This window comes from Leptidea sinapis, chromosome 29 (assembly GCF_905404315.1).
Source record: "Leptidea sinapis chromosome 29, ilLepSina1.1, whole genome shotgun sequence".
NCBI classification, from domain to species: domain Eukaryota; kingdom Metazoa; phylum Arthropoda; class Insecta; order Lepidoptera; family Pieridae; genus Leptidea; species Leptidea sinapis.
Genome location: NC_066293.1, coordinates 9,288,418 through 9,304,503, shown reverse-complemented (window position 1 = coordinate 9,304,503; position 16,086 = coordinate 9,288,418). Strand labels below are relative to the sequence as shown.

The 16,086-nt window shown below is 40.0% G+C and overlaps 1 protein-coding gene across 1 annotated transcript in view; it reads left to right on the top strand.

Annotated features, from left to right (window-relative positions):
- LOC126973305 (cilia- and flagella-associated protein 91-like) overlaps positions 1–16,084 on the top strand; it is a 41,666-nt gene extending 25,582 nt beyond the window's left edge. The window contains exons 19-24 of the mRNA XM_050820510.1: positions 682–768; positions 5,604–5,720; positions 8,581–8,703; positions 10,573–10,677; positions 12,434–12,544; positions 14,216–16,084. Of these exons, the coding sequence (XP_050676467.1) occupies positions 682–768; positions 5,604–5,720; positions 8,581–8,703; positions 10,573–10,677; positions 12,434–12,544; positions 14,216–14,277 (605 nt within the window). The 3' untranslated portion in view covers positions 14,278–16,084. The remainder of the gene's footprint in view (positions 1–681; positions 769–5,603; positions 5,721–8,580; positions 8,704–10,572; positions 10,678–12,433; positions 12,545–14,215) is intronic.
- The last annotated feature ends 2 nt before the right edge of the window (positions 16,085–16,086 follow it).

Sequence of the window (16,086 nt, the reverse complement as noted above, 5' to 3'; positions counted from 1 at the left end):
AGACTTAACATCTTATGTCTCAATGAGACGAGCGCAATTCTAGTGCTGCTCAGAATTTTTGAGTTTTTCAAAAATAATGAGCAGTACTGCATTGAAATGGACAGGATATCAATTACTATCAGCCGAATGTCCTGCTCGTCTTGTCCCGGTAACAATCACTTTAATATTGCAGAATACAAGTTAGGCAACGGGTATATTGCATTCATCTATTACCTTCTACTGGTAACAATCGCTTTAATTTAGCATACTACAAATAAGGCAAAGGATATATTGCATTCAGCCAACATAATATAATAGCTGATAGGTAACCATCGTTGAGGCTAACATAAGGCAATGGTTACTGCGTTCAGCCATAACATAGTAACTTGACAATTTAACAGACTTGAAATAATGTAATGGTTATATTGCACTCAGCTACATACGTATTATTTAATCTGTGATTCAGCCAGATTCGACCAGACTAACAACTGAATAGCCATTATATAATATTAAATAGTTATTGATTTTTTTCCAGTAGTTACATAATATAATCATCGTTTAAATTAAATGAGACTAACAAATAAGGCAAAGTTTACAAATGCTTTGCAAGACAAATATTGAGCATCTAGTAATATTTTTTGTATTATTTTTCTACCCTCAATCTTATCTTTGTGTGAACATATTATACTCTTTGACTTGCAGCTCAGCCCCGCATTGAGAAGACCCGTGAGGAAAGAATTCCACCCGCACACGATATACGATGCTGGCTGAATGATTTGATTGGTGATGGTGAGATTTTTTATGTTAACATGGATGAATCAATTGTTCACTTAAGCCTCGTCCCCACTAAGTCGGAGCGTCCTTTTTCTCGGTCCGCGTGAAGAGGCAGTCGGTGTACTTACTCCTCAACTAAGCTTTCTTAGATATCAGGATATTAATAAGAACTTTAGGCTAGAACTCTATATCTTAATATATATAAATTACGTGACACGTTGTTTGTCCGCGATGGACTCCTTAACTGATGAACGGATTTTAACGGGAATTACTTCATGGAGTGCAGTTTCGTCCAACTTAAGAGATAGGATAGTTTTTTCAATATTTGTTTTTTGTGGAAATATTTTCTATGAGAGAATTTTTTGACGTACGGTTTGACAGTGCTGCTGTGATGTATTTCGTTTCAACAACAGCGAGCATATTTTAGTAAATAATTCTTGATGTTACGAAATATTACTGACAAATTAATAAAAAAACACAATTTCTTTATTAAGTACATAACAACGTCTGTCGGGTCAGCAAGTTTTTGCCCTGTACTTTCCCCGGGGCGTAAAAAAGAATAGGGGAGTCCCAGGCCCATGGGTGTTGTAAGAGGCGACTAAGGGCTTTTTAGAAGTGGGAGAGTCACGCTGCCGTCTTATGACGTCAGCACAATCGGGCCAGACTCGTCCGGGTTAATTACCACACTCGCACAGAATACCGGCGTGAAGTAGCGGCCTAGTGCCGCTATGTTTCGCATAGGTTAGTGTCGAGGACCGGAGGCCATCCCTTACCCCCCCCCCCCCCCACAAATTATGAGAGCGGTCCGTAAAAAGATATTACCCCAGGAGGGTACCGGCTCTACCTGAGCCGGAGAATCCCTCCCCGAGCACCCTCGCTCGGGCCGCCCTTCTTATTCTGGGGTGCGCACAGAACCGCGCATGACCGAGGACAAACGAGGCAGTAACACCACGGCACCCCGCTCCACGCTCAACATGGACTATCAGGGGAATTCACTCCAATTTAATCGCCGTCCACCACCACCTTGAGACGGCGCAGCCGGCCTTGTGTTTCCTTACGGAGACGCAGATATCTCGACCTAGCGATACGTCATATTTAACGTACCCCGGGTACAAAATTGAGCACAACTGTATGTGTGTACGTTAGGGAGGATATCTGCTGTCGCCGTCTCGGCAATTTTGAGGGTAGGGTACGTTTAGACGACCGCGTCCGTATCTATGCGTGTGTCTACAGGTCCCATAGTGGTAACGCAGAAACCGATCATCTCATGGGCTGCGTTCAAGCGGCAATTGACGTCGTGCTTGCATAGATCCCCTCCGCTGAAATCGTGGTCTTGGGTGATTTCAACGGGCACAATGCCGAATGGCTTGGATCACGTACCACAGACTACGCAGGGCGATCTGTGCATAATTTTGCATTGGCGTATGGTCTGTCCCAATTGGTTGAGTCGCCAACGCGGCTCCCGGATCTGGATAGCCACATGCCGTCCTTATTAGATCTTCTGCTGACTACACATCCCGATGGTTACCAGGTCTTTGTCGACGCCCCTCTCGGAACGTCCGACCATTGCCTGGTCAGGAGTGTAGTGCCTATCCGACGCCAACGTCGCAGACCACCAGCGACCCGCCGCGTTTGGCACTACAAGTCAGCAGATTGGGATAGGATGCGTTCCTTTTTTGCATCCTACCCTTGGGGCAAGGTTTGTTTCCCTTCGGATGATCCTAGTGCATGGCGCATTGCAGTAGGCGATGTGATACTGCAGGGCATGGATATTTTTATACCAAGCTCTATAGTACCGAAACGTAAAGGATCCGAACTGCAAAGTTCTTAAGAGGAAATATAACCGTGCCTCCAGATTTTTAAGCGGCAAATCGCCCGTGCGAAATCTAAGCACGTCGTCAAAATCGGCGAGCAGCTTTCCAGTTACCCGACCGGAACACGCAAGTTCTGGTCGTTGTCGAGGGTCACCAGTTGATCAACGACCGACAGTACGGCTTTCGCCATGGACGGTCGGCAGGTGATCTTCTGGTATACCTAACACATAGATGGGCGGCGGCTATTGAAAGCAAGGGGGAAGGCCTGGCAGTTAGCCTGGATATAGCGAAGGCCTTTGATCGTATATGGCACAAGGCGCCAAAGCAAACATCATCATCATCAGCATCATTTGGGCTTCCCGAGAGCTTGTGCAAGTGGACCTCCAGCTTCCTCACTGGGCGTAGCATACAGGTCGTTGTCGACGGATATTGCTCGAACCCGAAGCCCGTGAATGCTGGAGTGCCCCAAGGCTGTGTGCTATCTCCTACGCTGTTTCTTCTGCATATCAATGATATGTTAGACACCTCCAACATGCATTGCTATGCAGATGACAGCACTGGTGATGCCGTATACACGGGCCATGCAGGTCTCTCTCGGGAAATCGTCGACCAGTGCCGGGAGAAACTTGTGTCTTCTATCGAGTCCTCTCTCGAGAAGGTCGCGGAATGGGGTAAATTGAACCTTGTCCAATTTAACCCCCAGAAGACTCAAGTTTGCGCGTTTACCACTAAAAAAACCCCATTTGTCGTATCACCGCTCTTCGAGAACACTTCTCTTAAAGCCGCGCCTAGTATTGGAATACTGGGTCTCGAAATCTCGAGCGATTGCCAATTCCGTGGTCATCTGGAGGGCAAAGCCAAATTGGCTTCGAAGAAGCTGGGCGTCATCAATAGAGCACGGCAATACTTCAAGCCGGCCCACGTTCTAGCGCTCTACAAAGCGCAGGTCCGGCCCCACATGGAGTATTGCTGTCATCTCTGGTCTGGTGCACCCCAGTATCTGGTCGATCCATTTGACCGCGTGCAACGTAGAGCAGCTCGAATTGTCGGGGACTCAGTGCTCTGTGAACGGCTGGATATCTTGGCGTTGCGTAGAGACGTCGCTTCATTGTGTGTCTTTTGGGGCGTACCGCATTTATCACGGGGAGTGTTCCGAAGAGCTGTTTAACCTGATTCCTGCCGCCGAATTTCACCTTCGCACGACACGCCACAAGTTAGGATATTATCCTCACCACCTGGATGTGTGGCGGTCCTCCACAGTGTGGTTTTTCAAGAAGCTTTCTCCCTCGTACTACAAAGCTGTGGAATGAGCTTCCTTGTGCGGTGTTTCCGGGACGATACGACTTGGGTACCTTCAAAAAAAGCGCGTACACCTTCCTTAAAGGCCGGCAACGCTCTTGTGATTCCTCTGGTGTTGCAAGAGAATGTGGGCGGCGGTGATCACTTAACACCAGGTGACCCGTACGCTCGTTTGTCCTCCTATTCCATAAAAAAAAAAGTATATATATATTCTATATACGCTTGGAGATTTGACGTAGGCATTACGTGAGAACCGGTCATGCAGGTCGGTGTTCTAGTTGTTCACATTTAGACGATTCCTAGAAAAAAAAGGTCTTTTGTGGAAACTTACAGGCTATTGCAGAGCGACGTACCGACGTGTACAAACCTATTTACCGCGCAAAATTTAACCGAATGTTCGGTCGAACATTCGTATTCGGTTGAAGCTACCTTCGTCGCATCTCTATATATAATAAATAAGGAAACAAAGGAAAAAACAATTACAACAAACAGTGCCTAACCATTATGCAATACTTTTATACATTTCTTGAATTCATTTTTAAAACATGGGTCAGACTGTCGAATTATTACTATGCCAGCTGTTTTAACTAAATTGTTGTAGGTGACAACTATTCTACACAAAGAGGGAGGGACCTGCCTAGATTCAATAGGCCTGAACACTAGCTTGTTCATAATATGTGACATAGACAATACAAATTATTAATAGTACGATTAATCTATGTCAGCCTCGTTGGGAGATATACAAATTTTTACTTTTTGTCGTTGTCAAATACACAAATGATTTAAGTTTTCTTTGGTGTTAATTAAGCCAATATTTATTTTTAAAATAATTCGACACGTGTTGGCGAGACAACACGTCCTGAGGATGCCTCGTGTAGAGGCGAAACACGTGTTTAATTATTTTAAAAACAAATATGGGCGGAATTAACACTAAAGAAAACTTAAATCATTTGTATAATTATGGATTTCCGCAAAGTCACGCCTAATTCAATAAAGTTGTCGAATACACTATCTAAATGTTTTATTGAGTACAAGTAAAAAATTAAATAGAGTGTATGAAATCTGATCTCAAATTGAATTTACGAATTGGATCAGTGTGTGAAATGGCACGCCAGGGCGACAACTTTAGAACATTTAATAATAGCTCTTAGTGGGGACACGGCCTTAACTGCTTACCCCGCAACCAAACAAGCGTGTAGTACCGACAGCATGTTTGGTACCGTATTGAGTTACTATTCACTATCTCGGGACGTCCGACAGAAGTGATTACTTAAACTAACCTAAGTTGCACTATTTAAAAGGTATAAAAAGGCATAATAGGCATTTATTTTCTCAAAATTGATTCCTTTAGAATTCTTTTTGATGTCATTTCTAATAACTACTAGATACTACTACCGCTTCGGAAACAAATGGCGCTCTGAGAAAGAAGAAGCGGCGCAAGAAACTCTCCCAGCATAATTTGCAATTATGCTGGCAATTATATTAAAGCATTTAATATTGAAATTGTTTAACTTAAGAAAAGCTTATATTAATATGTTAATGCAAGGAAAGGTAATGTAACTATTAGTTAGAGTGAGACAGGAGGAGCGTGCCTACCGATGCCGTATGCGTGAGAGAAAGGGAAGCCAAACAGACTCGCGCCGTAACGCGTTACGTTACGAAGCGGTTTAGCGGCCTCCCATGAAAAGTTATCACTTCAAAAAACATTAATAAAATAAACATATTTTTTTTATTTAGTTGCACAGAAGTCGAAGTACGACCGTGAAGACAAGTCCGGCATTGTCCGCGAGATGGCGCGAGTGCTCCGCGAGCGACCGGAGATCACCATTGACGCTCGGGAGATCTTAGACGAGAGTAATTATACATCCATCACTTATTTTAATTACTAAATAACTTAACCCTAGAGTATATGACTATTTGAAAACACGTTGTTTTTTATATGGCTTTACCATTTTAAATGAAATTACAAAAAATATACTTTCTTAATCAATGCAGTCTTGTATGGTTATATAAACTTAACGGAATACATATTTTTTTTTTCACTATGTATCATATACACTGTCGACAAACTATAATAGTTCATGGGAGTCCGTATCTACACAGTAAAGCGCTGGTGGTGGGGCCGCTCTGATTCTACCACCGTTGAGGTTGTTGTGCTCAGCGGTCAGTACGACGAGTTTTCGACTGTCAAACTCAAATTCAAATTCAAAAACTCTTTATTCATGTAGGTCACGGAAATGACACTTATGAATGTCAAAAAATAAAATAAAAATATTGTTTCTTAATGAATTTATCGCTACTTCGTAAAGGGTTGAGCTAATGAGAAGAAATAGCAAGAAACTCAATGCCACTCTTTTAAGTCAAGATTTACATTTTAATTGTTTTACAAATCAATTCAATTACAATATATGCAAAGTGACGCAACAAAAATACTCAAATCAATCACAATCAATCCACACATACCGTAAATAAAAAGAGGCATTATGTGAGCATTTCATAAAATAAAATATATAATAACTTTAACTTTAAAGAAAATAATAATAGAAAAAAAAACACATCAAGCAGACCTCCCGGTAACAAGATCATCCAGCCACCAGTCCCGGATATGGTGGGGTCTGGGAATTGGGATTATGCTTCGACGCACTGCTGAAAGTCCCTCCTCAATGCGATGATTACTCCCTAGTCTTGGGCCATCCATTGGCCATCCGTGGGGATTACCAGTAATCGGGTCCCCAAACGATCACAGTCCGTCCAAGGGACCTCCAAAAGGCCCATCCAAATGTCCTGAAGTTACGCAAGAACGTCCGTACTTCAAAAATTACTGACGAAGTAATTGGGACTCCTTTTTTATTTATTGGGTTTATTTATTTTTATTATAAATAAAAATATCTTTATTAATTAAGTATGAGTTTATCAAATTAATTATTATTACTTTTACTATCAATTATTTTAATATCATGCCATGAGTCAAAGAATATGTAATAATACAAGTAGGTACTTATGAGCTAAGCGCGTACATAAGTGCATACGTGTCGCATACACTCACAATGATTATGTTGTTTAACAGGGGTAGTCAAACGGTCGATCGGGATCGACAGGTCGATCGCGAGTGCTTTTTGAGTCGATCTCGAAAAAAAAATCCGGTATAATAAACTAAAATCGGTAATAACGTACCGTCTTATGAAAAGTATGCTCAGGACATGCAGTGTCAAGCTTCACATCCGAAGTCACTATTAAGTTAAGCTTAGAACTTTAGAACGCGTTTGTTTTGTAAGAACCAATAAACTCGCAATTTTGAATAATAATAGTGAGTTTTTTCATTGACATTTAAGAGCAGACCTACACTTACCTTGACTAAAAAAATGCATATTTTGCGCAAAACTAATGTCTATGTCATCGTGACACTCTACTTAGACGACAATCCTTCATCACACATACTTGAAGCCTCTCAGAGCCGATCGATCGTAGTCTAACAATTTTGAGGTAGATCGCCAGCAGTTCAAGCTTGAGCACCCCTGATGTATAATATGTTATTATGAAACACATCAACAACACATGACCAAAAAGCACATCGTTATAGAGATAAAAATGATTGTTGTACTTAACGATTTTTTTTAAATTGATGGATATTGTATGCTAATTTTACATAAAAAAATGTTTTTAGTGGCTTACGGTGAGGATTTATAAAGTCCGCATTGTCATGGCGGGTTAAACACGGTAACTTATTAAAATATAAATTTTGTAACTCAATTTACTTTTCCGTACCTGTAAAGGAAAAACCTGAAAAATAGAAATATATTTATTTACCAGAGGATAAATATATAGGATCACTTTGTTTTCCATCCGGCCGGCCCTTTATGGAAGAGAGGACAAACGAGCGTGATCACTTTACATCAGATGACCCGTAGGTCATCTGATGTAAAGTGATCACCGCCGCCCACATTCTCCTGCAGTACCAGAGGAATCACAAGAGCGCTGCCGGCCCTTTAAAAAAGTATACGCGCTTTTTTTGAAGGCACCCATGTCGTATCGTCCTGGAAAATCCGCACAAGGAAGTTAAGTCGTCGGCAGCTTCGTCGTAGGTGGAAGAAAGTTTCTTGAAAACCGTACTGTGGAGGACCGCTACACATCCAGATGGTGGGGATGATATCCTAATTTGTGGCGTTTCGACACCTTCGATCGAACACTTGAGGAAGAGAGGAATAAAAGCACACATAATAGTGTATTTGTAGATGGCGCGCGAGTTGAATGCAGAGTTCAGGAATGCGATAGTGATGTGACCTTGTTTATAATTGATGACCATAATCATGTGTGTGTCGATAAATTTAAACATTGCTTCAAGTAATCTCAAATTTTTGTTCTGCCTTTCTTCAACACACATGTCTGGAATACATTTTTCACCATTTCTCGTGCTTGGTTGAATAAAAACTCTTTTTTTTTGGAACGGAACCTGATGAACGGATCTTATCAGTAATTATTAAAAGTAAAAAAATAACTCGGGATCGCCTTTAGTATTAACGCGGCGACTACGGCACAGCACTAAACTGCAGGGGCACGAGACGAGACGTGCGGACAGCGAGGGGTGTTGCTTGCGTTCTTTGCCTCAGGCCCCGACTGCATTCAACTCGCGGGATATCCTGTACCTACTCGGAGCATCGCTCCAAGCATATTGTTGAAACTAAGTGCTAATATTGCGATATACTTGTTATAACAGTGGTGTCAGCTGTCACTGGAGACTTGGAGGGTGCGATCAAGGCTCCGGACTACGGCTACGTGATGACCAGAGTCATCAAGGATGCGTTGGAGAGAAGCGTGCCATTTGACGAGACAAAAGGGTGTAAGTGTGCAACGAAAAATTAACTTATTTTAAAAGCAGACAGCAGTCAACAATTGACGTTCTATACACATATATGTATATGGAAATATCATTCGCAGTCTGATAGCGGAACGGAAAAAGTGTGATTAAAGATAATGTAAGCACACTTTTATACTTAGTCATGTGTCAACTGTCACTGTTCGAATCGGTTCGTAAGTTAAGCTGAATGTATGTTTTACATTGCTGCTTATTGACCAATAATATTTTAATCAACTGGAGTAAATGCGGCAATGTAAAGATATAGCAATTGAGGCTTATTAAGGTGTAATTTGTGGCATGTTCCATATTTCGGCTTTGTTTTTATACGACGTGATTTGTCTATATGTATAAAACGTAATTGGATGTTGAAGATATAAGTAGTGATTAATATATAGGCTAAAAGGTAAATGAACGTTGAACAAACAAAAACTTGTTATTTCCACTGACAGTAGTGGCGAACACGGCTAAGTTGAGTTGGTAAGTTATTGTGGGGTGAAGTGCTTGCTTTTACAACAGGATCCCAGAACAGAAAATGTTCAAAACAAATGTAATACGAAATTCAAAAGAATTATTAAAAAACGTTTATGTGGTACCTAAAGGACTAATAAGATAAATGACTCTCTTAATGATACCACAGATTGGAAATGGAGCGACCTCTGTCGGGCTATATTATTTTTATAAGAAATTTTATAAAAAAAAGGAAACGCGCGTTGGCCAAAGATGCTTTAAAATAACTGTTGAAATATGGAAGTTTCGACGCCTATAATTTTCAATAATCTTTTTTTTTTTTTTTTAATTTTTTATGCCCATACAAGCCTAGATAATAATTAGACAATTAAATATAACTTTTTATTTTACACGACACTGTCAATCGAGGTAGTAATCGCCATTTTACGTTAGTATGGAAGAATGACCGACTAGGATCGGCAACACATCCTATATTGCAGATATTAAGCCATGCTTACAGCGTTTAATGGAGGATTTCTCTTCAAATCTATGTGAAGAAAACATTTTTCGAGTATTTTTATTTCGGAGGTGAGAATCCTAAATGAGGCATTCAATCGAACTATTGTTTATATGCAAAGGCATAAATAATCCCACAGTGGGAATATGTCGGAAGTAGTGTTAGTAGGGGGCCTCCCCATAAGATGGACCGATGATTTGGGATAAAGAATTTTTTGCCAATAACGAACAACCAACGGAGGTTCTTCTTGTAATGAGTATATTGAAAAATCATTTAAATATTCTTTTGTTATTGTATTTCAACTTGAGCTGATGGTCTTGTTACCAATGCTCTAAATAAATAAAACTTATTATTATTGTATATAATACAAAAACCGATGATCTGATCAAGATTGGAGTAGATTGGATGAGGACAGCGTAGTGGAGATCTTTGGGGGAGACCGTTGTCCAGCAGTGAAAGTCTTACGGCTGAAGTGATAAGTGATGGAAATATGCACTACCAGTGGGTGGCTCCTTTGCACAGGATGGTGGCTAGATTATGGGTACCACAACGGCGCCTATTTCTGTCGTGAAGCAGTAACTTATAAGCATTACTGTGTTTCGGTCTGAAGGGCGCCGTAGCTAGTGAAATTACTGGCCAAATGAGACTTTACATCTTATGTCTCAAGGTGTCTCAGAGTTTTTGGGTTTTTCAAGAATCCTGCGGCATTGCTGCATGGGCAGGGCGTTTCAATTGCCATCAGCTGAACGTCCTGCTTGTCCCGTCCCTTACTGTTATAAAAAAAACTGAACAACCCCATTGGCTTAGAGAGCAGGTTCACGGTCACAACATGATTTATATTATAATTTCTCAGTATCAACTTGTCTGTTACTTATTCTTTGATCAAGGTCCAACAGAGCTTCCGTCGGAGATCCGTCGGAAGGCCCAAGAAGCAGCATTCATCGCTGACCCCACCTGCTATTGTGAAGAGAAGAGTGAACTGAGGAATTTGGGTAACAATGATATTTATCAACTATTAGGATACTACCAGACAAAAAGCTGTTATGCGTTCGAGCGTTCCGCGTTCGCGTTCGTTGGAATTTATTACTGGTATTCACTATGTTGCAATATCGATACTGAAGATATATTGTAAGCGTAGACTTCAAATATACTAACATCCGATACAAACACCTGATATCTATTAATGTGTACGTTAGCTATTACCTTAGTATTAAAATATTAAGAAGCTAATGTCAATCAGAAACAAAATTCTCGAAAATATTTAATTTCCCTATACTACCGTTGTATACTACGAAAGGCGAAAGAATAACAAGAATACACAGGAAATTTATTGAAGTTGGCGTTACTTTGCGGAAATCCATAATTATACAAATGATTTGAGTTATTTTTAGTGTTAATTCCGTCAATATTTGTCTTTGAACAATTCGCCACGTGTTTCGACTCCGAGTCTCGTGCCAGATTTTGGCGAGACAACACGTCCTGAGGATGCCTCGTGTAGAGGCGAAACACGTGTCGAATTGTTTAAAGACAAATATTGGCGGAATTAACAGTAAAGAAAACTCAAATAATTTGTAGAATACACAGGAATAACCAGTACATGGAATTCACACTGCAGTCATTTTGATTACATTGCAAAAGTAGCATTCAAGGTCGGATCGCAATTTAACAAACATTTGCAAAAAAGGCTATGTATCGAAAGAGACAGAGTGTGTGTTTAACAAGCCAAGTGAAGGAGAAAAGACAATTTTAGCTGACTGTATCTGGACAAGGATATCGCAGAACACTAGAACGTGTGACCGCTTTCGGTCTGGCAGTGCCTTTATTTTTTTCGGAATACTTTATCTTTGCATACAAACAAAATCTATGAAGTTACTTGTTCAGTATTTTTAGTTTATTGGCCAAAACATATTTAAAAACATTACAATTCATTGCATTCTAAACGAACCTACCTATAAATCTTTTAAAGGGTTTGGTTTTAATAAGCCATTAGAAATAGTTTCTATAATAGTATTTTTGGGGAGGCCTTTGTTCAGCAGTGGACTTCTTCCGACTGATACGATGGCAAAATGTATATTTCATTGACTTCGAGTTGATATTTTAGGATGTTATCAATTGTCTTTGTCAATTGAACCTTACTTTAAGGCGATAAGGTATAATATGCATAAATAGATGTCTGTTACGATGAAGCGGACATTTTTCAGTGTAAATTTTGTATGGGATTGTGTATCATTTAAATACATCTATACTATTCTTAGTATTGGCTCTGCATTTCTATGCAGAGCCGGTTTATGGTTCATTGATCGGAGAAACGTATAACCTTAAGATAACGCATAACTTTTTCGTAGAAGATTTTAAATTACATATTCGGAATCTATATTTTTGTGACTTAAAAATACCAGTATATTCGCAATACCTATAATTCAGTCAATGACAATTCATACAATGAGCGGGCGCACCTTTATTACTTAGATACTTATACGTCTATATAAACTATGACAGCTGTGAACTAACCTCTACTTTGAGCAATTCACGGACACTAACAGTGTGTCATATAAAACAGTAGTAAGACTGTAACACTGTAAGAGATAGCTGGTCACGCAAACTAAACTAATATTCGTGGCTTTTTTATTGGTTGTCTAACAGCTTGGGACTCTATGTAGACATAAAAATTATCTAAGCTAATTTATATGGCATATTATTGCCGGGTCAGCACTTGCATTATAATACATATATCGATGTTTGAACTAGAACTGTTAACTGATGAAGAGAAAAGCAAGATGATGCCGTCTGAGTGGCGCACGCTGGAGGAGATGCGTCGCTGCAAATGTGACCCTGGACTCAGACCATCTCCAGTAACTGGTATTTGTAACAAATAAAAAATTATTGAAGTAGGCGTTTTACTTTGCGGAAATCCATAATTACCCAAATGTTTTGAGTTTTCTTTAGTGTTAATTCCTACAATATTTGTCTTGTAAACAATTCGACACGTGTTTCGCCTCTACACGAGGCATCCTCAAGACATGTTGACTCGCCGAAATCTGGCACAAGACTGAATCAAATATTATTTTTTTTTGGACAGGAGGAAAATTAATTTACGTATTGAAGGCCCCGAAACGGGGCCCATATGTCGGACTCGAGTGTCCGGGTAAGCAGACACCCCCTACCGACTAAAAACCTCCTCTATTCTGTTAGCCCTGAAGGCTTTTACAGCGACATAGGACGTGGGCCGTGGAGGCCGCAAAGACTACGCAACAACAGTCGCGGGGCGTCTCCTAAGGAGACTCGAACCTCAGACCGGCTGTGTGCTTGTGGGATGAAGCCGGAAACCGCTCTTATATACTCTCGTCCCATGAAATGACGCGCTGTGATTACCCCCGGAAGAGATGCGTAACAATGGTGAAGGGCCCAAAATTTGTTTGTTCATTCAACTATGTAAACATGTTATTTTTGTGGTTTATTATTTCTAAACTAACTTAATTATGCAAGCGTTGACAGGTTTGTCTAGAGTCTAATTTATGGTTGTATGAAGGTCGAACTGCCTCGAAATTATAAGCAAATTTTTTTTATATAGAGGGGGCAAGAGGCTTACGTGAAGGGGATTGGTAAGCCAACCACCCATGAACATCCACAAGACCAGGAGTCTAGAGACACGTTACCGGCCTTTAAGGTGGGAGTATGCTCTATTCTTGAAGGTCCCTAAGTCATATCGGTTCGGGAAAACAGCAGCCGGTAATTGATTCCACAAAGTGGCTGTGTGCGGCAAGAACTTTCTTGCAAAACGCGTGGTTCTGGAATACCAGACGTCAACGTGATGCGGGTGGTTTTTAGTGTCAGCTCGAACAGCTCCTCTCCTTCCCAATGATAAATGCAGAGAGAACCCACATCGCTACGCAACGTGATTGCCAATCTCATCTGGGAGGTAAAGCTAAATTGAGTTCTAGTCAGGGTCACAAATAAACATATTTTATCGCTCTACATTGCGCTGGTCCGGCCATATAATCAGGTTGTTCTCGTCTCTGGTGCACCTCAGTATCAGCTCGAACCATTTGACCGCGTGCAACGCAGAGCTGCTTGAATTATCGGGGACCCAGTGCTCTAAAAACGGCTAGACCACTTGGCGTTGCGTAGAGACATCGCTTCGTTGTGTGTCTTCTACCACATTTATTACGGAGAGTGTTCGAAGAGCTAATTGACCTGATCGACCATCGCACGACACGCCACAAATTTCATCCCCAACATCTTGATGTGTGGCGTTAAGGTATGGAATAAGCTTCCTTGTTTCCAGGACGATACGACATGGGTACCTTCATAAAAAGCGCGTACACTTTTCTAAAAGGCCAGCAATGCTCCTATGATTCCCTTGCTGTTGCAAGAAAATGTGGGCGCTGGTGATCACTTTATATCAAATGACCCGTGCACTCGTTTGTCCTTCATAACAAAAAACTCGTATTTCACAGTTTATTGGTTTTAATTATTTATTATAATACTAGTAAATGCAATTAAAGTTTTTATATTCTTTATCTGCTGCAGATTTGACAACTGAACCGAGCCTCATAGAAGAAACCATAGAGGAGGAGGAAGAATTACCTTAGACCAAGAATCAACTTAGACAAAATATTATGCTGTTCAACGATATTCCATAAGCAGGACCAGAGAATATATTTACTCAGATCTTTTGGCAAGACGCGTAAGCACGGCTTTCACCAGTGACACTTTAAACTTAGTTTAATAAAATGTAAATTAGTTCAAAGGCCAGTTTGAATCTTGATTAAAGACAAAGCGATTTCACCAATACATTTTAAGCGCGTTCACGAAATCAGAAGGAGATGTCATACGCAACAGAACGTATCAAATAGCTGTTGAAACTTATCATTACCTGATAATATTATCAAACATTTCCAAAGAAATATTGCTGCATTATGAAATTTAATACGTACATGTTAGGTAATACCTTTGTACCACATAAAAAATAGATGCCTCCGTACCATGTTACGTTACTTCTACATTGCTGACTAAAAATGTCAACAAAAACGTCATTCTCTCGACGGAAACCTAAAAATTAAAAAAAATAATCGCTGAGAAATTGGACAACACAAATGAAGACGGACTCTTGATACACTTGGAACGTACTAAAGAATCAAGCAATTGTTAATGTATAGCAATTTTTTTGACCGGATTAGTTATTTATTGTATTAATGTTTAATTAGATTGCATAAACTTTGTTTATCAAAATAAAATTAAGCAGATACCTATAATACGTTCAAGTATGTTAAATGCAGAATGTCAGACACCATCCCTGCCCGTTGGAGTTAATAAACTGACGCGCTTGAGTATTTCTTGGTCACGATATTTTTTTTGCATTTTCAAATATCGGTCACAACTTTTCGTCACGTTCAAATCGTCAGTCTTTTGAACAGGAGCTACAATAGAGTTCACTTGTCTCAGTGAAGCGCTGTATAAGATTTTTTCCTATTTTCTACCTCTTCGTATGGCCACCCCCACCGTACAAACCGGCAGATAAATATTTTCCGTTATCAAAAAATACGTAGCGTGCATATGCTATTAATATCTGAAGCGCTTGAGTATTTCTTTCTGTTTTTTTAAACTGTAGTACACACTCCGCCCACCAGTGAAAGGGTACACATCACATAAAGTAAATCTCTATTTTGTCTCTTGGGCTCCCCTACAATTATATAAATTGACATTATTTTATCAAATGCTTTTCACTTTGTCAGGCTATCCAGCAGATAAATAGCCTATTCGTAAATTTACTTGTAGGTACATTTAGAAAAAGCCCCTTATTATATACCATGACATTAGGCATTAGTTACTTTAAAAACAGTTTTTTAACATACTCTGTCTTTTATGGTGTGTTTCCTTCGAACATTTTACAGGCAAATCATTGATTTGCCTTGACCGTTTTATTAAAGCGTTTATGTTTAAGATTTCTTCCAATATAAAAAACTCTATTTAAAAGAATTGATGTCGATGGCTCTGCTCCTGCAGCTGTCCTGAGACTGGGACCCGATTTCACCACTGACACTTCAAACCGAGTTTAATAAAACTCAGTTTTAAGTAAACTAGTTTGAATGCCAGTCTTGATCTCGATTAAACACAAAGCAATTTCACCAATACTTTTAAGCGTTTTGACGTAAACTGAGTTTACAAGTAATAAATATTAGAATGTATGTAATAAATATGTAATGTTTCTATTACGATAACGACAGCAACAGCTCTTGAATGCGATCAAATATGTTGAACGTCCAAAATTCAGCGGTCAGCATTTAACAACTCACTATGGCGTACGGCAATTAAACGTGTTTAGGCTAAAACTGCGTTTAGTTTGTGTTGGTGAAATCCGAATTGAATTCTCGTTTACAGGTGTAAGCTTAGTTCAAAGC